The 26,283-nt window shown below is 33.0% G+C and overlaps 1 protein-coding gene across 7 annotated transcripts in view; it reads right to left on the reverse strand.

The window, feature by feature from the left end:
* Positions 1 to 26,283, reverse strand: part of LOC130239623 (sorbin and SH3 domain-containing protein 1) — a 94,832-nt gene that overhangs the window by 33,988 nt on the left and 34,561 nt on the right. For 4 of the 7 annotated variants that reach the window (XM_056470899.1, XM_056470900.1, XM_056470894.1 and 1 more), the window contains 8 exons: positions 25,574 to 25,721; positions 23,480 to 23,628; positions 22,913 to 22,973; positions 22,687 to 22,761; positions 19,392 to 19,421; positions 18,721 to 18,817; positions 16,943 to 17,057; positions 11,519 to 11,596 (listed from right to left, as the gene is read on the reverse strand). In XM_056470899.1, coding sequence (XP_056326874.1) covers positions 11,519 to 11,596; positions 16,943 to 17,057; positions 18,721 to 18,817; positions 19,392 to 19,421; positions 22,687 to 22,761; positions 22,913 to 22,973; positions 23,480 to 23,628; positions 25,574 to 25,721 — 753 coding nt within the window. The remainder of the gene's footprint in view (positions 1 to 11,518; positions 11,597 to 16,942; positions 17,058 to 18,720; positions 18,818 to 19,391; positions 19,422 to 22,686; positions 22,762 to 22,912; positions 22,974 to 23,479; positions 23,629 to 25,573; positions 25,722 to 26,283) is intronic. The other 3 variants (XM_056470897.1, XM_056470895.1, XM_056470893.1) reach the window with 2 other exon arrangements.

The following is a 26,283-nucleotide window of genomic DNA, read 5'->3' on the forward strand; positions in this document are numbered from 1 at the left end:
TAATAATAATAATTCCTTATGTTTATATAGCACTTTTTAAGGACACTCAAAGCGCTTTACACATTTTTTGGGGGGGAAATCTCCTCATCGATCTATCTCCAGTGTGCAACATCCACTTGGATGACGTGACGGCGGCCATATTGTGTTAGACCCCACACCACACACCAGCTAATTGGTGAAGAGGAGACAGAGTGATGAAGCCAATTATGCTATTGGGATGGTTAGGAGGCCATGATGGACAGAAGCCAGTGGGCAAATTTGGCCAGGAAGCTGGGGTTAAACCCCTACTCTTTTTTGAAGGACATCCTGGGATGTCAGGACCTCAGTTTAACGTCTCATCCGAAAAACGGTGCTCACTGAGCAGTATAAAGTCCCGATCAATATACTGAGGCGTTAGGGCCCACACAGACCGCAGGTTGAGTGCCCCCCGCTGACCTCACTAACACCACGTCCGGCAGCAACCTAGCTTTCCCATGTGGTCTCCCATCCAGGAACTGACCGGGTGCAGCCCTGCTAATCTTCAGTGGGCGACCATGTGAGAGTTGCAGAGAGCAAGCTGTCAGCTATTATTGTTATTGTTATTATTATTATTATTATTATTATTATTATTATTATTATTATTATTATTATTATTTATTTTATAATTTTTTTATTATTATTGCAGCTTGGTAGCCAGAGGACTCGATTTTTCCAAGATGAAATACTGTATGCACATTTAAATAAGTCTGTGGAGATGCTGTCTTTTGATAACTCTTTAATGTAGCCTAATTAAACACTGAGTGTATATACTGTACAACTAAAATAGTTATATTCATAGACTTAGATGTAAAGCAAAAAAAAAAAAAAGATATAGAGCTAAGGGTGCTCTAGACCAGACCGAAAGTATGACTTAAACAGGGTATACTTAACTAAAAGCTTCGGTAAACACATATTAGCAATAAGGTACAGCTTACAGTACAACTTAATAATGACATAGCCTTGAACACTGGATGGAGTTATGTTCAAAAGTCTCGTTTCCTTTTTTTGTGGCATTAGAATGAAAGGGAAATTTGAGTAAATGATGCCGAATTCTTATTTTTAGGTGAACTATTCTTTTATGGCCCAAATATATACAAAATTAAAGCACAAATTAAATAACAAAACCATACTCTATAGCTGATAGCTGTTATCCATAAATGCATTTTTAATAATAATTTTTTAAGCATTTTTTGCCCCTCATTATTACTTATTCAGCTCTTTAGACACCCAGATATATCTAACACTGATGAATTTCTGGCTGCTGTAATAACATAAAACTGTACTGATATTTCAAAACAATAACAAATTAATTAAATCATTTTTTGAAACTAGTCTTTTACATCTTTTTTGTCATTAAAATTATTCATTGGTTCAGAAAACACTCTGAAGAGCAATGAATATGTGTATATAATATATTTTTTATTTATTTATTTAATATTTAATATATTGTTTAAATGTTTTATATTATTAAGCATATTATGATTAAACAAAAGTCTCTGTAAATACCTTTAGAATAAAGATATTAATAAAACTGTGAAGTTTGATGTTTGTAAGTGCTGCTAAAGTGAAGATTTATGGTTCAGTTCTGAAGAAAAAAGCCATTTTGAAAAAATGAGCTTTAAAAATAAGGGATATAACTAAAATCTTTGTAAACAAATTGATGAAATATGACAAAAAAAAAAAACACTTAAAACTGAGTTTCTGTTGTTTTCTTTACAATAAACTGTAAAAACTCTTTATAAAAAGCCAGAAAGCCATAATTAACTCTCTTTAAAGATGCATAGCCATAAATAAAAGCTGTAAATAGATTTTTTAAATGATTGTTTATTCTTAACTGTGAAGAGGACTGAATGGCTCTTAAGTTAACAGGAAACTGACTCACAAACATCCTCCACATTGATGTCAGACTGTTATAAGTGAGATTTAAGCCGAGTACTTGACATTCTTGACATGACCTGTGGAGACGGTGGGAGAAAGTGACGTTCGCTGTATGTCACAGGGGATTCGGTTTCAAAGCCTTACGTTATCTGAAGGGCTAACCAAAATAGCATTTCTCTTATAAGGCATTTAAATGAAGGAAATGACATCTCAGTCTTGAGGGTAATAAAGTTGAGGCAGTGCTGCTTGAGAATGTCCCACCGTCTCGTCTGGTACTTGTCTATTTGTCACATCAGGGTTATGTAGGGCATAAGTTTATTATGTAGTTCTATAAATACATAATGAAAAATACAACACTAAATTTGGTGAATTTGCATGAATGCACCCTTAAAAGGCACTGTTCACTCAATAATGCAAGTCCTGTCAACATTTACACATCAACATGTATGACTTTCTTTCATCTCAAGGACACAAAAGAAGTTATTCTGAAAAATGCTAAAATAATATGAAATAAAATAAAGATTTGATGTTTATAATTAAAAAGTCAAATTAAATAAATATTTTTTATTAAATTAAATTGAATTAAAAAATTAAATTAAATTAAATTAAATTAAATTAAATTAAATTAAATTAAATTAAATTAAATTAAATTAAATTAAATTAAATTAAATTAAATTAAATTAAATTTAATTTAATTTAATTTAATTTAATTTGACATTTATGACGATTATATGAAAGGAATAAAGGCTAAATAAAATAAAATAAAATAAAATAAAATAAAATAAAATAAAATAAAATAAAATAAAATAAAATAAAATAAAAAAGTTTTTTTGAAGGTTATAAAATAAAATGAAATAAAATAAAATAAAATAAAATAAAATAAAATAAAATAAAATAAAATAAAATAAAATAAAATAAAATAAAATAAAATAAAATAAAATAAAATAAAATAAAATAAATAAAGATTTGATGTTTATTAGTGGTGTAACAAATCTGCAGTTCGGATCACTTTAAGGTTTTTGAGTCACGGATCGGAAAATTTTTCGGATCAGCAAAAAAGGAGACGACAAATATCACTTGCTTTCTATTTATACAAAAAATATTACTGCAAAAGCATTGCTTTTAACAAGCAGAGCTAAAAACCTGTAATTTTAATAAAAAATAAAAATCAATAAAGAACCAGCTGAAAAAAGAAAACTATTCAATACGAAATATGATCTTTGCTACTGTTGCTGATAATGCTAAATATAGAAATCTAACATCTTATATCATATTTATTTTCAATTAATGATTCAACAATTCACACATAAAACTTCATGTTTTATTATACTGTAGGTGTATTCTTTTTGAAAACCTATTCAGTGACATAATTTTGATGTATGTTTGTAGCCATCTGTTGGTTACACAATTGCTTTCACCAGCGTCAAACATTCACCAGCGTCTTGTTTCATTAAACGGTGATTTTAATCTTTACCATAAACATCAGTGTTTATATCTGAACTATAAACTGTTCTCCCAGTACTTATGTGTTATTTAATCGTTTGTAACTAACTGAAAGAGTGTAAAAACTGGATCTCTCTCGATGCAGATTTGAATGCAGCGCTTTGAAGGATTAATAAACATATGCAAATCATTATCATTTTCTGTTCATGTTACACGGGTTTGAGTTGAGATCACGATCTTTTAATGTCTAATTGTGCAGTTTTGCACTGAATGCATTAATGCAGGCTAAACAAGCAGTGACAGAAAACACCTTAAATTAAAAGCCGAAAGCATTAACGTCCAACCACAACTCTTTCTGTCATCGTTATATTTTAAAGGGAAGCCAAAATGCTTTCATACAAGCGATGTGAATCCGCGGGTCACGTGCGTTCGGAATCGTGGGTTGTGATCAACAGTGATCCGTTACACCCTTAATGTTTATAATGATTACAAATTAAAATTAAATAACCATAATTTTTTTTCTTAAATAAATAAAAAAAAAAAAATTGGCATTTATGATAATTATATGAAAGGAAAGTAAAGAAGGCATAAAATATGTTAAAATAAATTAAATTAAATAAAATAAATAAAGATTTGATGTTTATAATGATTACAAATTTAAATTAAATAAATATTAAATATTTTTTAAAATAAGATAAAATTTTATTAAATTAAATTTTGATATTTATGATTACAAAAAGGAAAATAACGAAGACATAAAATAAAATAAAATATACATTTTATTTTTATGATGACACATGAAAATAAGTAAAGAACATTTTTTTATTAAATTAAATAGATTTCTCTATTCCTCACAGTTCCATCTTCTCCTCTAAATGAGAGCCCACAATAAACAGATCAAGAGTTGTTTACCACAGTATTTCCTAGGGTGTAAATTCCTTTCCACTGATTGTTAAGGCTAGTCAGTGGAACAGTGCGTTAATAATGTTTGTCTCATTTTCATGTGCTAGTTTCCTAACAGGTGCAGGAGATGACTCAAGAAAATTTACAACTTTTCTGTTATATAAATAGCTTACAATGTGAGTGAGGCTGCCGAACAAATGTAGCTTACTGTATGTGTCCATTTATAAAAGCCCAACTTCTCATACACTTTTTTCTCTTTCTGTTATATCTAAAGCACAACTACTACACAGGAATGCTGTTGTCTGATCTGAGCAGAACTGAACAAACACATACCGAATATTTACTTTACATGTGTACGATTCCACATGATGGTAAACTCAGGATCTGTAGGAGACGGGCTGACCGTACATATGTCACAGTCATAGAGTTTGGCATGTCAATCGCTGAGGAAGTCGGGTCACATGCAGTCTCCAATAACCTTCGTCCCACTTCTAACAGACACATACACACGCAACTTCAAGCTGGCCCCAGTCAAGAGTAAACAAGCTCAACAAGTCCATTGCTGGTGACCTTAATCTCACAGTTCTTAGAATTGAAGAGTTCATGAATTGAGAGATCAAAATGTGCTTTATCTTTTGACATTAAAAAGATCGCTCAAAAACAGAACCCAAAACTCTCAGATTAGCTTAAAACCAGCTTATATCAAAGCAAATCTAGCCAAACGTGGTCAAATGAGCCAATTTGTTATGTAATAGTGTGAATAAACTCCACCGAAAAGGATCAACTGATCAATTTGTTCTAAAGAAAACAAGACTCTGTGCAATACTAAGCTGTGGAAAAACTACGTTCTGGAAAAATCTTTGCATTGACTTCCTTCTGACCCCAACATTAGGAAAGAGCGCATGAAAGAATGCTTTATTTTTAGTAGCTACTTTTAATGACGTTTCAGACCGTGCTAGTAAGACCTTGTTTCTTTCTTTTCTTTTTTTGTCACTATATTTTTCCACAGATTCACTTACAGACATTTATGGCATAGTTCGATGATGGATTTTAGACTGAAACTAATTACATGAAGGCTTTCGAAACTAGTAATATTTCAGTATTTATGCATTGCATCATTGACACAGTAAGGCTGTGCTGCAACAGCAGATTCTCAAAAGAGATTTCAAGGGACTTTTATCTGTAAAGTAGGAAATCGGGAGAGAGGAACATTGTATCAGCTTGTGTCATGAGTGTAACTACCGGAATGTTGCCTGTGACTCAGTGACTCATATAAGCAAGAGTTTGGTTTCCCTTAAGGAAGATCAATTTCTAGAGATTTGTCATGCATTCCATTCATACAAGAGACATGCATGGATATGAGTAGTAGGCTGGGTCAATTGCTGAATAATCACTTTTTCGTCTGAAGATCTGTACATGTTATTTTGCAAGGTGTATTTCGATTAGGGCAGCGCGATTCATCGAAAAGTAATAAAAATAGACTTTCAGAAGCTATAATCAATCTAATTTTTCCAGGTCAATTTTTTCAATTACTCTTCCTACTGTGTGTGGAGTCACGTGACCCCGCTCTGTTAAGGCTGATTTATACTTCTGCATCAAATGCACGAGTATGGTCTAGTGCAGCCTTTGCGCGGTCACATACCTGCGCATCTTTCAAAAAATGTTAATGATTGGAAAATGCACCCCAGATGCTTTGAGACGGCATATTTTCTATTACAATAAAATTATTATTTACATTCAAATATTTGTTTACAGAAGATGCAAGAAACGCACTGTGTAAAATATTATTTACAGGATATACAAGAGTTATTTTATTTAGAAGAGATACTGCTTATTTTCTACTTATAATATGAAAGACAATTTATTTTGTTATTTATTTTCACTTTTTTACAAGAAAAAGTGACTGTTGGTTTTGGACAATGTGTTTTAATTTCAGTTGTTCAACGTTGATGTTCAATAAATAATCACAGATAGTAAATAGTGTGTGTTTCCGTTAATTATTTTAAAATTATGAAATGCACCCTTAAAAAACTCTCACTTGTAATTTGTGTGCATATTTACTGTACAAACTTGTCTGTAAACTATGAGAGCAAAAAAAAAAAAAAAAAAAAAAATCCTTCATTAATCATAGTCGAGTTAAAATGTTCAATTAATCAAGATTTTGATTCAGGACAAATCGCCCAGCTCTAATTTCAATTTCAACCAGATTATTTTTAATGTAAACAAAAAAAAAATGTATGCTTACCAAAGCTAAGTTATAAATGGCAATTTTTACAACAATGTAAATGCCTTTACTGTCACTTTATCTAATATTCATTGAATGCATTCTTGGTTAATAAAAGATCAAATTTTTATAAAGAAATAAGACTGACCCCAAACTCACTCACTTGCTTTGCTTTGGCTTAGTCTCAGCTTCATCAGGGGAGTGACCCCAAACTATTAACTATTCAGACCCTCTAGTTTTCACAATTTATTTTGTGATTGTTTGCAATAAAAACGACACATTTTTGTGGTGGTAATTCCCAGAAACTTGCGGACAATTTTGCAATAAAAAATATACATAAATATTATTATTATACATATATAATATTATATTATACATATATATTTGGTCTCTTGCTAAGACAAGAGCTCTAAAACAGATGTAAAACAGTAGGGATTAAGCCAAAGGAAGGTTTATAACTCTTATTTTTATCCACGATCTTACTTTCTCTCTCTCAGATTTCACTCCCCGGAGCATCTAACATCATGTACCTTAAACATAGAACATGCATTAGGGCTTCCCCTACCGTAATACACCTAAACACGGATTGCCGTAAAACTCTGAGGCATTTTCTCACATTAACTGCAGGGAAAGAGTTAAACGATATCATTTATCGATTTCATGAACATCCAGGGCCAGAGCAAGCTGAACTGCTGCTCTAGGCAATCAACGATCACACTGCCCTCAACTCAAAAGTGAAAATGTAAGTGACCGGTTTGGTGGGGGGTTTGGTTTTGTTGTGAAAGAAAGAAAGTGAGAACCGCAGGGGGGGTGTCGTGGTTGTAGGGGTGGGGGGGAATTGGTGCTGCAAAACAATTCAGGCCCCTTCCATGTAATGTGAAGGCGCAAGTGAGACATCATTTTTCAAAAGACACTGAAATACATCATGTGCGCTGCTTATGCAACGTCCATACGTCATGTAAGACAATTCACTGCAAGCTGAAATGAATATAATGTGATTATATGGTTTGCAATTTAATATTTTATGATTTTTTTTTTTTTTTGGAGATTTTTTTGCGTTTAATTAAGGATTTTGGAGGACAAGATTTTGCGTTGGATTCAGCAAAAAAAATAGGGGGTCTGACTATTAACTGAAGCAAATTTGTTGTTGAAATGAACAACAAAAACACACAAAAATTTATTTTTACAGTTGAAAATGGTGTGATAACCTCTTAGTTTAGCTTGAGGTATTAAAATAAATAAAAAATTATTAAAACTACATAAACATTTTTAAAAATGGCACACACGTAACCAAATTACTAAAGTTAGGATAACATAAGATTATTTATTTGTTTCTAAGGAAATGTGTCTTGTAAACATTTCACGTTAAATAACTAAAATTAAAATGAAATATAAAAAAAAGACAAAGTTTGATTATATTATGTGTCACATAAAATATTGAGTCTTTCAGTTACTGTATATAACTTAAACCCTAGAAGTGAGCTCCTAAAAAAGACATAGTGAGCTCCTAAAAAAAAGCAACCTAATCACCTTGGGGTGTATCATGGTACATGTCTCTAAGCAAATAAGTGTGAACAAATGTGCTATTTACTCACAGGTGTTGAGTTGATGACAACACTGCACAGACTCTGTGCCACTGATAGCACAGTGACGGCCTGACAGCACGCCAGCGCTACTTTACACTGCTTTACTGACTTACTGCCTCAAGGTCACTCAGAAAGTTTACACTGCAAAAACATAATCGCCATGACCTGATAGATTGCCGCTGGATGTTATATGGATGCAGCAAATCTGACAACCAATAAGCGGATGATGAAGAGGCCAACATTTCAGTCAATGTTGCCCGGCAACGCTGATGAAAACAGGCGACGAGGTAAAACTCAGGGGAAACAGTCTGGACAATGTTGAGACTGTTATCTTTACAAAACTAGTTGCGTCATCGCAGTATGCTGCCCATTTTCAGTCTGGCACTGTGTAAAAAAACAAAAAACCTACGCAAAGGGATCTGCACCATAGAATGACTGTCAGATGAAAAAAATATGCCTATTGTAACCTGGTATTAACACACATTTGGTCATTTGGATCTTAAGGGGGACATATTCCTGTTTCTTTTATTTACTTTCAACTACTTTCTTGATTTCTTTAAAAGAGGGTCTATGGGAGTTATGAGGGTCTATGGGTGGGGGGGTCACATATTCTTCAGCAGCCTGTATATAATTTAAACTGGGTTGTAGGGCTTTCTCTGTCTTAGCTCCACAATTATAGAATGCTCTAAACATATAAAAATCAGGCAGACTCTGGCAGATTTATCTTTTAAAAGCTGCCTGCTTGTTGTTGACTATGCTCTAATGTTGTTGTTTTTTTGTATGTATTGTCTTATTAGGGGCTCAGGCATAGAGTGCTGAAACCCTGTTACCCTGTTGTAATTGTTAGAAAAGTTCAAAGTTCAAAATGTTTGTACAGACTTGAAACTTTGCCCGATGGTATAGTACCCACCCTATCTGCCACATCTCTGATGATCCAATTAGCCTGTTGAAGGCGCTACTGTGGCATATATCGTGTAATCGCTCATATCTCACCCAATCCGAACCAAAGTGGCATAGTCATGTACTCAAGAGGCTGATGTACCAAAAGTTTTTTCTTAAAAAAGTTGACTTTCCCTTCTATAACTCTTAAACAAAGTAAGATATCAGCACCAAACATAGTATGCATATGTATGAGATGTAAAAGAGTTGTGCTGCAATGCGAAAAAAACATGAAAGCAGCTTTAACTGACATGTAGTGTCATTGTCCGAAGTGACACCCAAGCCCCATGAGGTGATATTGCATTTTGTAAGTAACTGAATATTGGACACCGTTTTTCACATCATTCTTTAGCTGAAACGTAAGCTGCATGATTAATCGATAAAAGCTTGCGATCTCAATTCAACCCTACACACAATCTTAATTCAGCTTTTCTACGATTCAGCCAATTATATTTTCAAGGTCCGGAGAGAAGCATAAAGGCTGTCACACAAGTCTTCACAGCAACATGGACACCTCCAAATGGCATTGAAAGTGTCACATACTGTTTTTAAAAGGTATAACTCATCCAAAAATGTCATTTCTATCTTAATGTAATGATGTATTCGTGGCCGCGAAATCACAATTGAGCTGACCGCGAGCTGTTTGCTTACTACCGAGAGGATGTGCGTGTGCCCACCAATGATGGCTACTTTAGTGAACAAAACCTGCATAGGCTGTGAATAACATCTAATAAAGTTGTAAATAACATTCAGTTTGTTGCACAGAGCGATCGTTTCAGAGTTGCACTGTAATTTGATTTGCATGTGTGTATTTTTTTCTCACAGTGACGGCAGCCACGAGGCACACTCAGCAGTGAATGCAAAAATGGTGCAAACATCATTTAAAGTAACATATGGCATTTTAAAGTTATGATTACGACAAGCATTTGATATGGGTTTTTTTTCTTTCATAGTGAACACAAAGTGTTGTGCATGAAACTTTATGTTTACTGTGTCCGCATAACTACTCTAGCCTATATAATGTTGAATATAATGCAAGAGGGAATCTGATCATGACAAATGTCTAATTTTAACAGTGAAAAAAATGGTCTAATAATGTTGTCAATGATAAATGACAAGCAAATGTCTCAAAAAAAAAATACAACTTCAGAATCATAAATACTTGTTAAGTTAACTTAATCAATTTGTGTTGGGACAACATGAATCAGTTGTGTGGAAGCCTACATCTTTTACAGTACACTGTGCATGAACAAACAGGGCATATTTGAAGTCTATTCAAGTTCACCATTCAAAGTCAACAGTAATACTTTTAGGCTTATGTGTAGGTCTACTGTTGGTTAAAATGCTACATTTTATATAGTTAAAATGTAGCATTTTAACCAACAGTAGACCTACACATAAGCCTAAAATTATTACTGTTGTTTTACTATATTTTTGATAAATAACAATAATAACAGCCTACTCATATTAAACTTTTTTTTTACATATACAGAATCGTGAGAAAATCATGATCTTGATTTTAAAGCCAAAAAAAATTTGTGATTCTCATTTTAGCCAGAATCGTGCATCACTAGCAGAAACTATGAACTTTAGTAAATTCAGAAAGCGCATATACTGTAACGTCGTTCTTAAAAAAGCATTGAAATGTTTAACAACTTCAAGCAACTGGTCACATTACAACTGCACAGAAATTATGGTTTTCTGGTGGCCTGAAATTGTAAAAATGTTTTATTTTTGTAACACTTTGGACTCATTGCAGATTTACTAAGGGATAAATACAAAATTTTTACAAAAAAAGCACCCATTGGCCTTAAATCATTTTAACTCCTATTATTATTATCATCATCATTGTCGTCTTTAAATGGTTGAAGATATATCTGGTTCACAATAACTTTTTACTACATTTTTATCTATATTTGTCTACTACATTTATGAAAAGTAGTGCAGTAAAAGTTTAAATATTATGCTTTTGAATATTTTCTGAAAATATAAATCTGACTTTGCACACAACTCTAAACACTGGGTTAACCTCCTTAGTTGCATATTTGCATTGTCAATGTCATAATTGGATATGCTAGCCCTTTACATGTAGGTTCTAGCATTATATATTCTCTTTTTATATATTGAAAATTACCAAGTGTTTTTTAGGGAGATTAAAAAAAAGGTAAGAATGAAACCACTTCAATAAACATTTTTGGCCTTGCAATGCTAACCCTGATCATTCATGCAACTTGAAGATAATGCAAATAATTTAAAACATGTGAATATGATGCACATTATTATTGGAAACATTATAATTCAGTGCATGAGAAAAACCTACTGTAATGTGCCATTGCTTTTGTATTGCTATGCACTGAGCTACAATGGGCTGGATAAAAACATAGATGAAAGGTGAGTACAGACAGAAAGTGGCACATGAATGTTTTATATACAGACATTAAACTAAATATATAGGGTACTGGACAAAAAAAGGATGACATGCAGTTTTATTTATTAAAAATGGGTCACTTTAATACTGCTAACTTACCGCTTTGCCAAAATCCATCTCAGAAAAGAATCTATACCAAGGCTCATTCTCTAAATCTACATCTTCTGGACTAATGTCCTACAGAAATATGGCAACAAGGAAAAGAAGGACAAAAAGAGAGAAAGAGAGAGGAAGAGGTAGGTTCAGAATACACAGATAATGAGATTGAATGATGATGTTATATGAACTACCTCTGAACGTCATGATCTCAGACAGTAAGACAGATTCCAGCCAAACACAGTGAAGGAAACATGAATTGGATTTGTTTCCAGCTTTATGGCTTAGTGTGATGATAATATCAGCAATCATAGGAACAGGAAACAGAGCATAAAGATCTCATGATGGCAAAGTAATGATGATGCAAAACCATCCATTAGATCTAGAGTAAAATCATGTAGGTTGTATAACAACTTAACGAGAAAAATAAACATTAAATATTAAAAATCCACAATTCTATACTTCTGTCAATGATGTCAATTGGTTTCATTATAATAACTGTACACTAGGAATCATTTATTTACAGTTTAAACTAGGCATTGGACGAGATTTTCAAGGTATACGGCAGTTTGGAAAAAGTCAAGGTTTTAAAACCATCAAAATTTTCTGCAATATCGTTCCTAAGGTATGTGTATAATTTTTTATTTACTTTTTTTGTTTTGTTTTTTAGGACAGCAGTATCTTTAGCAGAAAAGATATCCAAAGATGCTGTTTTAAATTGTAAAAAAAAAAAAGACAGCAGAAGTCAATAAGTAATTTAGCCTGGCATGTTTACTCTTCCAAAATATTTTAAATGTTTCTCAAAATAAAATATATTGTGTTTTTTACCCAGACATTTAAAAAGAATATATTTTAGAGCAGTAATCACAATAACCGTGATACTGTGAAACGTACCATGATATTCTTATCCAGGCTTATCATACCGTCAGAATCTTATATCGGCCCATGCCTAGTGGGATGTCCTGATTAGTATTTTTTTTTTGCCCCTGAGTTCGAGTCCGAGTCATTTGATTTAGATTATCTACCGAAACCTGATCCGATACTTCTATAATGCATAAAGGTTTAGTAGAGACATGGGTACCATGGATGAACGAAAATGTCTGTGGTGAACGAAACATGGGGTATCTTATAAAGGGACAAGTAGTTTTTTCAGAAATCTTCCGATAAAGAGTTGGCAGAGCTTTCTCTGTGAATTAGTGGCGAGACAGAATTTCAAATCAAGGTTCTACGTTTGTTTTTGAGGTTTCTTATCAGGTTTGTTGTGTTAAATGTTGCCTTTTCCTTTCAACCTCTTGCAATGGCAAGTTAACATATCTCACAATGTTGGCAATGGCAATATTGTCATGATCAACTTTATAATACCTCCAGACTGCAGACATACTCACACTTTGCGCTTCAAGCTGCTTCCGTGTTCTACTTTGCCGGCATTTAACCAATAAAGTGATGTCATGCCGCACAGGTTGCTGTTTCTATGTGAAGCCAAGAAAGAGGTCTAACTCTGTGCCACCAGATAAATATAGATGTGTTAAAAATGATGAAAATATAAATATATATGTATGTATATATTGAGTCCTGATCAAGAGGTAATCAAGTCTGAAACCGTGTGACAGGGCCCGATTTACGATCTGATCCCTAGTTTAAACATGACAAAGAACCCTGAAATGTTTTTATTTCATATTGTTAAATGATTATATTATTGTTTTATCATATTTTATGTTTTATGCCACTCCTGTTATTCAGCAATGTTTAAACATTACAATTTTTTTTTATTTCTAGATAAGACTGCAAAGACTTATTTTTCATTTAATACAGTTGTACAGTTTTATTTGTGTAACTTGAAATACTGTTATTCTGTTTATGTAACTGAGCTTTTAATTGTCATTTAGAAGAGATTTACAAAGCATAAACAATCCTAACTTTAGATGACCTCACAAAACAGTAGGAATTTGTTGTAATAAAGCTTTTATTGGCATACAGAGAAACCATTTCTATATGCCTGGAAAATAAGATGTATGCATGTTCACTTGAATAGTTTGTTAATCATTTACTTACCTATTCTGAATGATCTTTAAAATAACCAACTACTCTTAATTAACTGGTTTGTAAATATCCCAATGCTTCATTTAATCATGAAAAATGTATCATTAGCAAATTATGAAAATGTAATAATTAAGCACATTATATTTGTGCTTATAAGTCAGCATTTGTAGCTGTATTTATAAACTGCATTCTGTAACACTTTAGGTTAGGTCAAAGCTCATGCTGTTTACTACTGGTTTATTATCTGCCTATTATTAAGCTATTAACTGTTCATTAGTAGTTATAAAGTACGATCTTATTCGGCATCCCTAATCCTACCCAAAACCTACACCCAACTTCTATCTTGCTAACTATTAATAAACAGCTAACAAGTAGTTTATTAAGCAAGGAGTGTTAGTAAATGCTTTGTTAATACTGTGCATCGGGACCTAAACTAGTGTTACCCTGCTTTTAGTGTATACTTTAATGTATAGCCAATTCTTAACAAATGATGAATTAACTATTTAATTGCTTAATAAATGATTCATAGTGTGCAGTTATTACAAAGTGTTACCCAATTGTTTTGCATTGTTACATGTGATTAAAAACAATTAAAAATCCTCACAATCCAATCTTCTGAATGATCAGAACGAATGATTTACACTTTAAATAAAATATACTACACAAAATTTTCACCAAAAAAAACCACACACACCAAGGACTATTTCTGCAGAGCTAAATCAGAGAAAGAAACACAGGCAGCACATTATCTTCTGCCCTACATTGGACTTGACCTAGAGCCATTTTAATTAGCTCCCTTAACAGTTAGGGGAAATAGGAAAGACCTAACACATCATCTCACACTTTCTCTGCTTCAGTAGTTTCACTGACCAGAATCCACCATGCTTGACTTCTACATTAAAGCTATTACAGCCGTATGTCATCAGAAAGACATTATGTAATAGCAGCAGCTCCCAGAATGAGTCACGCTAACAAGACCGAATCACTGAATGTCACAGTATCAAACCTTCCATGAAAAAGACCAGACGGCAAAGAGTCTGGACACTACAAGTGTCACTTACTGATGCTCTTTTTATAGCTGAGAAAGGGCCCCTCCTACTGTATTCAGATACAGACACTTCAGATCATGCTACTTTATAAGGTTGCCAGTGTTAAGTCACCTACCGAGGTCACTTACATAAAAGACAAGACACTGCAGGTGAACAGGGTAAAAAAAGAACTAATTATCACCAGATTTGCCATAAGACTGAATTGGAAAAAAAAGTGTGTGTATTACAAGTTTTCTACAAGTTTTCTACAAGTTTTTGGTTATGTTTAACTATGCAAATGAGGCATTATTAAATTAAATGTGTGCTAATTTGAAACATTGGATAATGTCATGTTCAAAATTCTTGTTTCATTTAATTGACAGACAGTATCAATTGTTAATACAGAGAGGATTTTGGGAATCTTTTTTTAACTCTTTAATTCAGAAAATACGGTGAAGAGCATGAATGAAGTATAATAACATTATTTGTAGAATACAATTTTGTATAAAAATCAAATTATAACAAAAGGTCATGTTTATATCCCTCTTTAAAAACCAACCCAGGCTCAATATTGATATGTACCTCTATATACATTTCTGTGCAGCATGAAATGTCCCAGAAGGTCTCAAATTTCTCGCACCTGTTGTTCTCGCATAATTCCACCAGAAGACGCTGTTGACTGACTGACCGACGGACCGACCGATTCCTTCACCCATCCCCTTCCCTAAACCCAACCGATACTGTTTTAAAAAGCAATGCAGAAAAAGAAAAGCCCTCATGGCCGCTTGATTTTTTACCACGTTTTTAGATTTTACCACATTCTCACCTTGTTATTTACCTGTTTATTTTATTTTTTGCATTTAGTTTTTGTTTTACCTGCTTTTTTAAATTCTTTACCAGACTTGAACCCCGTTGTTGGGTTCAACTCCTCATTGCATCTTAAGTCTGCCGAAGTGTGTAACAAGCTATTAGCGGTCGTGGCATCATAACGCCCAGGAGCAGGCTTAGTGATTTGGGGGTCCTAAGCAATTCTAGGTACAGGGCCCTAGCATTGAAACTCAAAACGCTCTCTTTCACTTTAGATTTTTTTCGCTGTAGATTATTATTATCATTGTAAATGAACTGCATGTTAACAAGTATTTACAATAGTATTTACTATTGTGAATAGATTTTGATAGAAATGTAAAAAAATAAATAAATAAAAATATTTAAACAAATTTAATTCATGATTAATCTAACTAAATAAATTAAATAATTGCTGTTTGTGAATGTTATTTTATTTAAATAGACCCTTCTACTCTTAAGGGTTATGTACAGATTTCACAACATATAATAGAAAATTTCATAAAAGAGCTATATGATTAATAGATGCTTCTTGGCATTAGTCAGGCCCCCTAATTCCCCGGGGCCCTAAGCGACTGCTTACCTCGCTTATTGGTTAAGTCCACCCCTGATAGCCGTAGCATTCCTTTTAAAGACGAAATGCAGCCATACGTACTGTAGCTCTGGCTACATAATTTGCACTCTCCAGAAATGTATACAAGGGTAAGTTTTCACAATGAGCCTGTGCTGCAACCAACCTTCAAAATTTAGATATGAATTGTAAAAGTTTGGTGTATGTAAGTGCTGCTAAAGTATAGAGACGTATGGCTCAGTGACTTAGAAAAAAAGAAAAAAAAAACAGCCCATATGTTTTGTAACTGATAAACACTGCAATAAATGCTTTTCTTAGCTAAAGTTTTTGTCTTGTTTCTAAATATCAAATATCTGAAAATTCTTGAATCAAAAAGCATTTTGTAGACATGCAAAGAATATTACTTTGTTTTAAGAAATAACATGCCAAAATTAAGCAAAATAATATTATTTTTAGTATAGACGTGATTATTTTGCTTATCCCATTGCCAGATTATTTTGCCTGATTTAAGAAAAAACTCACCAAATTTTGGAATAGTATTTCTTAATATTTTTTTGCTTGTCAAGAAAATGCTTCTTGATTTAAGAATTAATTTTTAGATATTCAGATTAGAAACAACACAAAAAAAATTAAGTATGAAAAGTACACGTTGCAGTAAAGTGCAACAAATTAAACACTTAAAACTGTCATTTGGATGCTTTTATTACATTAGACTGAGAGAAAAAACACCAAAAGCCAAAATAAGCACAAAATCTCAAAATAGTTGCATGAAAAGCTGTGTTTTTTGCCTGCAGTGCCTGGTCTTATCAATCTATCACACTACAGAGAGACAGAGCTGGAAGTGTTCAATCCTCGTGAGTGAATCAGACAGAAATCAGCATCAAATGTCATGCACAGACCCGCAGCTCCACTCAGAAACACAAGCATTAATAAAGAGCATCATACCGGTCTGTCCAGCCTCAGCACTGAAGACTTTCCTGGCTCGTAGTCAAATATGCTCCTGGGTTCAGCGCGGTACTTCCTGGTGTCCACTTTCTTGTCAGGGGGCTCCCACTCACTCCTGCAGGGAGAAACAGACAGAAGAGGAGGAGGAGGAGGTGAGTCGCTTGGCAACCGGCAAGGGCACGTTCCATTACACGCAGCGTATGCTTTTAAAGACACGCCATACACCTCTGATATAAAAACACGATAATCATCTAATAGACAGTGATGGAAATACTCTACAATGTTCAGACATAAATAATCTGAATTACTATTTTCCATCATTTTAATTCTATATCATTTTTAAGTCTACATTTTAGTAACACTAAATGACAACAGACTGATTTTTATAAATGTATAGGATTGAGATTGTGTATGTGTGTGTGTGCGTGCGTGCGTGTGTCTGGATTCATAAATGAGCAGTTCAGTTTCTAGTTAATTGATTTTTACAAGCCAGGCTCATTCTGAAAATGTACCGCTGTATACATTTCTGGAGAGCGGCAAATACATCCCAGGAGGTACGTTTTTTTGCAGTTTTTGTATTCGGAAATCCACCAGAGGCCGCTGTGTTCGCTTTTTCAGATCTCAAATTTCTCTCACGAGTGTAACTTACGCTTACTCTTCTCACTTAAATCCACCAGAGGACGCTGTTGACTGACTGAATGACTGACTAACACACCATCCTCCTTCCCTAAACCCAACCGATAGTGTTTCCAAAAGCACCGACTGACCAGCGCCCACCAACTTCCCTTAATCCAACCGACAGTTTAAAAAAAAAGCAAAGCCGCAAATGAAAAGCCCTTGCCCGATTTTTACTACGTTTTTAGATTTTACCACATTCTCACCCTGGTATTTACTTGTTTATTTTATTTTTTGGCTTCTGTTTTTGGCTTACCCGCAAGACTCGAACCCCGTCGTCGTGGTCAACTCCTCAACTCAACTCTGTGTCAGCCGTCAGCTGGTAGCGCAAAAAGGAACGCCATCATACTGTCCTGTATCGTTTGTTGCAGATGTACATCTGGCTACATAATTCACGATCTACAGAAAAGTATATAGGGCTATGTTTTCAGAATGAGCCTCTGTTGGATTTTTAATGCATGTTTTCTCTGAATTATGTCAGCAAATTTAGATTTAAAATTCAAACTGGAAGAAATAGGACTCATTTTAAATAAAATGATTAACTTTTAATTCTTAAAATACTAAAGCATTTATAAATTTCTTTAGTATTAACAATATTTATATCATATTTTTTTCATGATCTATGTTGAATGTGTATAATATTTTTATTATGTCTTTTTTCAGAATAATAAAACATGTTTATCTCTTTTTTAAATTTTAAAATCTAATAAATTTCCACAGTAATCTCATACATTTTAGGTTTCACTTTACTCTATAAATCTTAATAATATCTACTCAGATACAAGGTAAAGCCAAGGTACTGTGTGGTAATAAATTCTCTGCTGGTGAACACTGATGACTAAAATAAACAGGTAACGTCTATATATAACCCATTGTGAATTTTAACAGCAAACAGTAAAATCTGTAAGCCAGCACATGCTTGTCAGAGCAGCATGACAAATGGTAAAATACCTCCAGTATTGAAGACTTGGGAAGAAATGTCATCATGTCTATGTTGAGCAACACCAGCACTGTGCAAGAACTCACACTCTCATATGAAAGCCCCAGAACAGCACTCAATAAATGTGCTGGAATCATCTTCATAAATCGTTTTGTTTGCTCACCTCTGAGGTTTGAGTGAAGATGTTCGTGTCGGCACAGGCTGCTGTCCTCTGGAGCTCCCCATGTCCACAGCACTCCTGGAGCGAGGAACTGTCCGAACTTTAAAATAACAGAAATTAGAACTACACAAACACTTCTTTATATAAAAACATGTATTCTGCGGTATTTTCCAGAAAATAATTTGCCACGGGTTGAGTTTGCAGTTTTAAGAGAAGGAAGTTGTACAAGTCACATCATTTAATTAATATATAACGTAAAATAGGTGAACAACAACCTTAAAGAAAAAAACCTTTACATTTAAATACATTCTAAACATATTTTAACTCATATATTTTAAGTACTGGAAACATAAAAAAAATAGGGTTGAAAATATAGTGTTATTACATATAAACAAGCCTAAATTTTATACGCGTCTATCCAATATACTTGTTTATACAAAATACTTGTCTAAATAGATGTATTTTCATATCAATACTTGTCTGCTTGTGCTACATTTTAATACATTTATAATACATTTTAATACATGATGTATGTAATTTTTTTCAAAAAACATCAACAAATCATCATTGTTAGTTTATCCAGAATCATGGAGATTTACATTTCAGGTGATTATAAGCAGCTTCTCGAAAATACAGTATGTTTTTCATTGCTAGAATAACAAACCAACACTTACCATCTTCACCACCATATGATGGTCTATCATCTGGAAGAGTAAGAAAAGACTTGTTACAATAAATAATTGATAATAATAATGAAAAGTACAACACATGACAACGTGTTTATAAAATATACGGAAAAACATGGAACGTACAAAACGTAGAATTCGTATCAAGCGCATTCTAAGCAGTTTGTTGTGTGTGCCCTAAATAAGTTTCTCCGGAAGGTTTTCAAAACATCTAACATAAAGTAGGTTAAAACTAAAGGGATTCGTAGGACATATAAAAGTAATTATCAGGTAAACAACCGCTCCATGACAAGGCCTCTTTATTTCCTCAAGCCAGCAGATGGCGCTACAAACCTAGCGGTACGCTTTTCTCTTGCTGGAACATTCTGTTAGACGTTCCGGCAAAACACTACAGGCGAACAGGGTGAATAATAATAATGATAGTTTTCATCAAATTTTCACATTTGATTGATTAGATTATGACTGTAAAAAAAAATTTATTACAAACTTTCTAAAATACTTTGCTAAATGTAAATAAAACACTACATGTGCTCATTCTAGCACAGAAATCTGAACATGTATTGGAAGTTTCATTTGTTACAAAGAGGCAAATGTTTTTACATAGGGAATTGATTGTTTATCACTCCACAATATTAAAAACAAATACTTTAAATAGAATTTTTTTTATTGTAGAATCAAATGTGGGCAGCACGGTGGCGCATTGGGTAGCACTCTTGCCTCACAGCAAGAAGGTCGCTGGTTCGAGCCCCAGCTGGGTCAATTGGCATATCTGTGTGGAGTTTGCATGTTCTCCCTGTGTTCTCGTGGGTTTTCACTGGGTGCTCAAGTTTCCCCCACAGTCCAAAGACATGCGGTATAGGCGAATTTGGTAAGCTAAATTAGTGTATGAGTGTTAATGGAAGTGTATGGATGTTTCCCAGTGATGGGTTGCAGCTGGAAGGGCATCTGCTGCGTAAAACATATGCTGGATAAATTGGCAGTTCATTCCGTGGTGACGACTCCAGATTAATAAAGGGACTAAGGTGAAAAGTAAATGAATGAATGAAGAATAAAATGTGTTATTTAATTCTCTCTAACAACCTTCAGAATACATATGAAGTAAATGAGTGAAGTAAAAAAAAACATTTAGGCAAAACAGCCTTTCAACATAACTGACATTTACAGACATTGATTATGTGCAACAAGCATAACACTTAAATGTTTATTTTGGATGTTGTCATCACATTAGACCAAAAAATAAAACACTGAAAAGTCTGCTCTCATTTACTTTACATTTTTTTCTCAGTCACTTTGGTGCATTTCTCACAACACTATTTACATTTGCACAACAGTTAATGCATTTCTCAAAACAATTAGTCATTTGTACACATCATAGTAGCAGTTTCTCAGTCTTGGAGATGCATCAACTGCTTTTATACAACTCTTTGCAGTTTTATAACATTATCATTTGCTTATGTCATGTCAGTCAAAATCAACTAAACTTGTGAATGCTGAAGAGTCAGTCCATATAAAACTTATAGTCCTCATTTCATTACTTGAGTCATTACATACAAAAATGTTGAACAAGTTGTCAAAATCTGTCAAGATAATTTTATTTTTAAAAAATTATATTGTTTTTCCAAAAAATGTCTTCTAAATTGAACAGTTTCATGAATGATTTACAGACCTGTGTATGTTGTAGGTTCAGTTCCAATATGTACTGCAACATTGTTTACAGTTGTGCACAGCTCTACCCAAAGGGAGTTTATGTTTGTTGTAAATAAGGGTGTATTTATTCTTTTGCACAATGCTGTGAATAAACTGGAATTGTAAAGAGCATACACAGTAAAAATGTGAAACATACATACAGTATGCAGTGTCTTGTACTCAGATACCTTACTAAATGCAGTGATGTCTAACTTTACAGTAGTTTTCAAATGGCTGTGCAAATAGTATACAGCGGTGTCTTGAGCATTTTCAGGAAGTGTCACCAAAATCTGACTTTTTTGCTTTGGAAAAAATTAACAGAGTAAACTGTCATAATGAAAACATGACAAAGCCATTTGACTATCTTGTTCATAAACAATGGTGTCAGGACTTTTCATCTTGATGACACTGACACTTTCATTGACATGAATACATGCTTTTGAGGAATGAGCGATCTATTTTGAGCAAGTGACATGCTTTTGCAGGTTATCAACTAGGTATAGCAGTTTGTCTTAATTGTTTTGAGAAAGGCATTAACTGTTGTACATTAACAAATGTAAATAATGTTGTGAGAAATGCACCAAAGCCACTGAGAAAAACTGTAAATGACAAGACATTTTCACTACATTAGGCATTTTAAAGGTGATTACTCAGTAAATACAGGTGGAATTGAATACTTCGGAGCAGCTCATGTCTAACTTTGCATTCTTCAGAATCCATTAGGTTTGTTGTGGCTTCTTTAATAATTTAGACAAGCAGTTCTCTAAAAGCACAGCTATGAAATGCATAGCAGAGAGCTCTTAAAATGAAAGTGATCAATCTATGAGTCTTAAATACATGGTGTGGAAAGTGTGGTGAAAATAGCTCTATAACCACAGCTCACCTTGAGTGATGCTACTTTAGTACAATCAATTCGTTGACACTGTATAAATCAGCTGCTATTGAATATTAGGATTTGTGAAGGAATGGACAGAGAATGGAGGCAAATGCATCACAAGGCTTAAATTGATCAATTTTTAAGTAACTGCAAAAGTCCTAAATATTGATTAAAAGAAATGAATACTTTTATCCAACCAGAACACATTAAATCGATCAAAGGTATATATAGATATATACTATATAGTTATAATAGAAGGTCTATTATAATAGATAGATCGATAGATAGAAAGACAGTCATGTAGATAGATAGATAGATAGATAGATAGATAGATAGATAGATAGATAGATAGATAGATAGATAGATAGATAGATAGATAGATAGATAGATAGATACAGTAGATAGATAGATAGATAGATAGATAGATAGATAGATAGATAGATAGATAGATAGATAGATAGATAGATAGATAGATAGATAGATAGATAGATAGATAGATAGATAGATAGATAGATAGATAGATAAATACTCAAATCATATATATATATATATATATATATATATATATATATATATATATATATATATATATATATATATATATATATATATATATATATATATATTCTATTTCTATAAAAGATATACACATATACACAGATATACACAAAAATAAATTTGCTATTATTAAAGATTAGATACGAACTATTTCTAATATACCTCTGGTTCTCAGGGGCCTGTCATTGCTCTCTGGGAATATGTAGGTGGGACGATATGGATTTTCTTCAACAGGCTCTGAATATAAGGTGGGTGAAAGACAAAACACACTGACAAAGATGAATACACACACACACAAATACATGACTGAGATGTGACCTGGACATATTCACATACAAAATACAACAAAAACTGGTAAATGCATGTCATTCCCACAGAGCATCTTTACCTGGGACTTTGTGAATCTGTTTGAACATGTTTCTGTACCAGTCCTTAGAGAGCTCAGTGTTCTAGAAGAAAAAGTTGTGGTTTATTTATAGTGGCCTACACAAATATTTGTACTCTTGGTAAACATGAGCCAAATCATTCTGGTCTCATTGTAAGAATAAGCAATTGCAAAACACAATTTTACATTTATATATATATATATATATATATATATATATATATATATATATATATATATATATATATATATATATATATATATATATATATATATATATATATAAATTACTGGTACCCCTACAAATATTATATAATAGTGCTGTCAAAAGGTTAATCGTGATTAATCACATCCTAACTGACTTGCACAGTAAAAATTATCTGTTAATTAACAGGTTCCATATTTTGTGATTCACAAGTTTTGATTCCATTTATTTACAGTTGTGAATTGCATCACAATTACAACTACTAACAATTACAGTTGGAAAACTACAAAAGTTAGTTGGATCACAAGAGGTAAAAAGTCTTCACAACTACAACATCTTAAGCACTAGAAGCGGGTGTTTCTCACCCGTACTGGGACTCTAGGTGGCTGGACGGCTGGACGTTCAGACAGTCTCATTGTTTTTCCCTCCATGTCTGCTGGAATCTCAGATGAAGGTCTGTTCTGGATGATAGCAGGACTCTGATACAGGCCACTGCCCTGCTCTGCCACAGCTTCTGAAACACATGAGCACAAACACTGAGAATTAACCACCACAACACAACATGAGATACACAATGGCTACATCACCTTCAAAGGTTTCAATGAATCATTTAGAGTGATAGTTCACTCTAAAAAGGAAAAACTGCTGTTAATATACTTGCGAGTCACTCTTTTTTCGTACAGTAACACATTACAAATATATTTACATATAGATGAAACCATGGGCCTTGGTGATTCATAAAATGCAAGTGAATGGCTACCAGCACTTTGAGAGTCAAAAAAGCATGCTGTATTGTAAATGCAAATCTAAATTAAAACCAATGACTTCTTAATATTTCAGCATTGCATTATTTATTTTATTATTTATCATTGCACTGGCATTTTCCTTAAAATATTTCAGTATAATTGAAAACATTACAATTCAATTCAATTCATCTTTATTTCTATAGTACTTTACTTTTACAATGTAGATTGTGTCAATGCAGCTTAATATACGTAGATGAAGTTCTATAAATTAAAACTTGCTTCAGTCCAGTTTTCACAGTTGAAGTTCAGTTTAGTTCAGTTCAGTGTAATGTAAATGTCACTGCTGAAAGCCAAAACACTGAAGAGCAAATCCAACAATATATCATTCAATATATATTGTAAACCTGTGCAAGCTGTTAATTTTTAAATAGTTCATTAAAATGACTTCCCTTACCACTTCATCACCTTATCTGACATTCTTGTCCAAATTTAATTATTCATATTCTTATTTAATGACAATTTATTTACATTATGTGATGTTTTTGTACAATTTGTTTACATTTTATTTATTTGACTTTTTACTTTAAAAACAAAACAGGTTTTATTCACAAGGTCTAACTCTAGCTTGGCTCTATAAGGTTCTATCTGTGAGCAAATCAGCATTTCGAATGCACCAATCAAAATTGTCTTTCTTTGTCATTCCACCAGACTGCTCCGTTGTTAACAATGTAATATATTAAGAGTGAAATATTTTTCTTTGTGTATGTATAGTCAGTAAAGCATTTTTCAGTGTTTATTAAACTTTGTTAAACAACTCATTTGCGCTTTGTCTGTTTTCTTTTAAAGTCTTTAAATTTGATATTAAGCCTTAAAGACCAAATCATTAATTTAATCCATGGGGGCTTAAATACAACAATAAATATTACCAGATTAATCACATAAAATTAACATCTGCACTGGACAAAATATTTAGCACAGCCTTTATACTGTATGCTTACTTTGAACAAGAAAAAATTTTCATCCCAAAACATTAAATAAATGTTCTTAACTTTCTCAAACATCAACATATTGTTACAACACCAATTTATTTTGTTTATTTTTTATTAAATGAATAAGCAGACTGATTGTATCTGTTGACGAGTAATGCTTCAATCAATGATCTAACAGATAGAACCTTATAATTCCAAGCGGAAAATGACGTTTTAGAATTAGAAGGTTCTATCTGCATTTGCCCTGTTTTATTTTTTACCCCAAATTGCAAATTTATAAGTACTTTGATAATTGACATTTAGAGTATATTCAGGCTCTCTGTCGTGTTAATGTAAGAAAGAGAACTGTTACACACGTATTGTTTGCTATATAAAATCCAAAAACTTTGAAGCTCAATATCAAGGCGACGACTTGTATCAACATATCTTCCCTGATCCTTTTTATTGGCAGTGGGCGGGACAACCTGTCAGTCACATAAGACTCACAAATAACCACAATCTAACCATCTAATCAATTTCTAATGGACAACGTCACATTCCATCTTAACACGCAAAAAAATGTTTCATAGCAGCTTTAATAACAACTAGAAATCTTGTCCATCAAATCACAGATGCCATTTAAAAAATGATCAAATGCATTTTGTTCTGTATCATGATTTGATGCATTTGACACTTTACTTCTGATGTCCCACCTGAGGTATAGTGAGGCTAGTACTGTATTTACCTCTGTTGTGCTGCAGCAGGACGATTGTTGGGTTGACGCTGCTGGTGGGGGGGAATGAAGAGGACACTTTGGCTGATGAGTAAAAAGCACTCGGCTGATCAAGGCAGGACGTGAGCTGAAACTGACTCTCACTTACAGCAGAGTCCTGCTGAGGAGACACACATACTTCAGTGACATACTGGTTGTGAGCTACTGTAGACAACTTTGAATTTCCCAGGATTCCCCTTTGAGTGATGATTTACATGGATTTTGCATTCACTGAGCATCTCTCTCAAGCAAATGACTGTCACAAAGATTCCTCTGCAATGGTATTGAAGACATTGACAATAACACAATAACACTTCATTTGATTACTTCTAATTGTGTATTATGTAGAAGCTCATCAAACCAGGTGTTTTAATACTTATAAAAGCTTATTAAGAATATTTATACAAGAAGTGTTACTTTTATATATTTAAATTATACTCCAGAATTTATTCATATCTTTATATTATTTAGTAATCATTAATTTTGTTTAAATTTTCATTTTAGTTTAAGTCATTTTGTATTTGTCTTTTAGCCCTAGGTTTATTTCATTTAGTTTCTTTTTAGTGTTAGCTTTGGTAATTTAGTAATGCAGCTTCAACTTGATTTAGATTCAATCAGCTGCAAAGGCAACATTTTCATTTGTTGCATGTTTTCCATTTATTATTATTTTATTTCATTCAAAT

The sequence above is a fragment of the Danio aesculapii genome, chromosome 13 (assembly GCF_903798145.1).
Source record: "Danio aesculapii chromosome 13, fDanAes4.1, whole genome shotgun sequence".
NCBI classification, from domain to species: domain Eukaryota; kingdom Metazoa; phylum Chordata; class Actinopteri; order Cypriniformes; family Danionidae; genus Danio; species Danio aesculapii.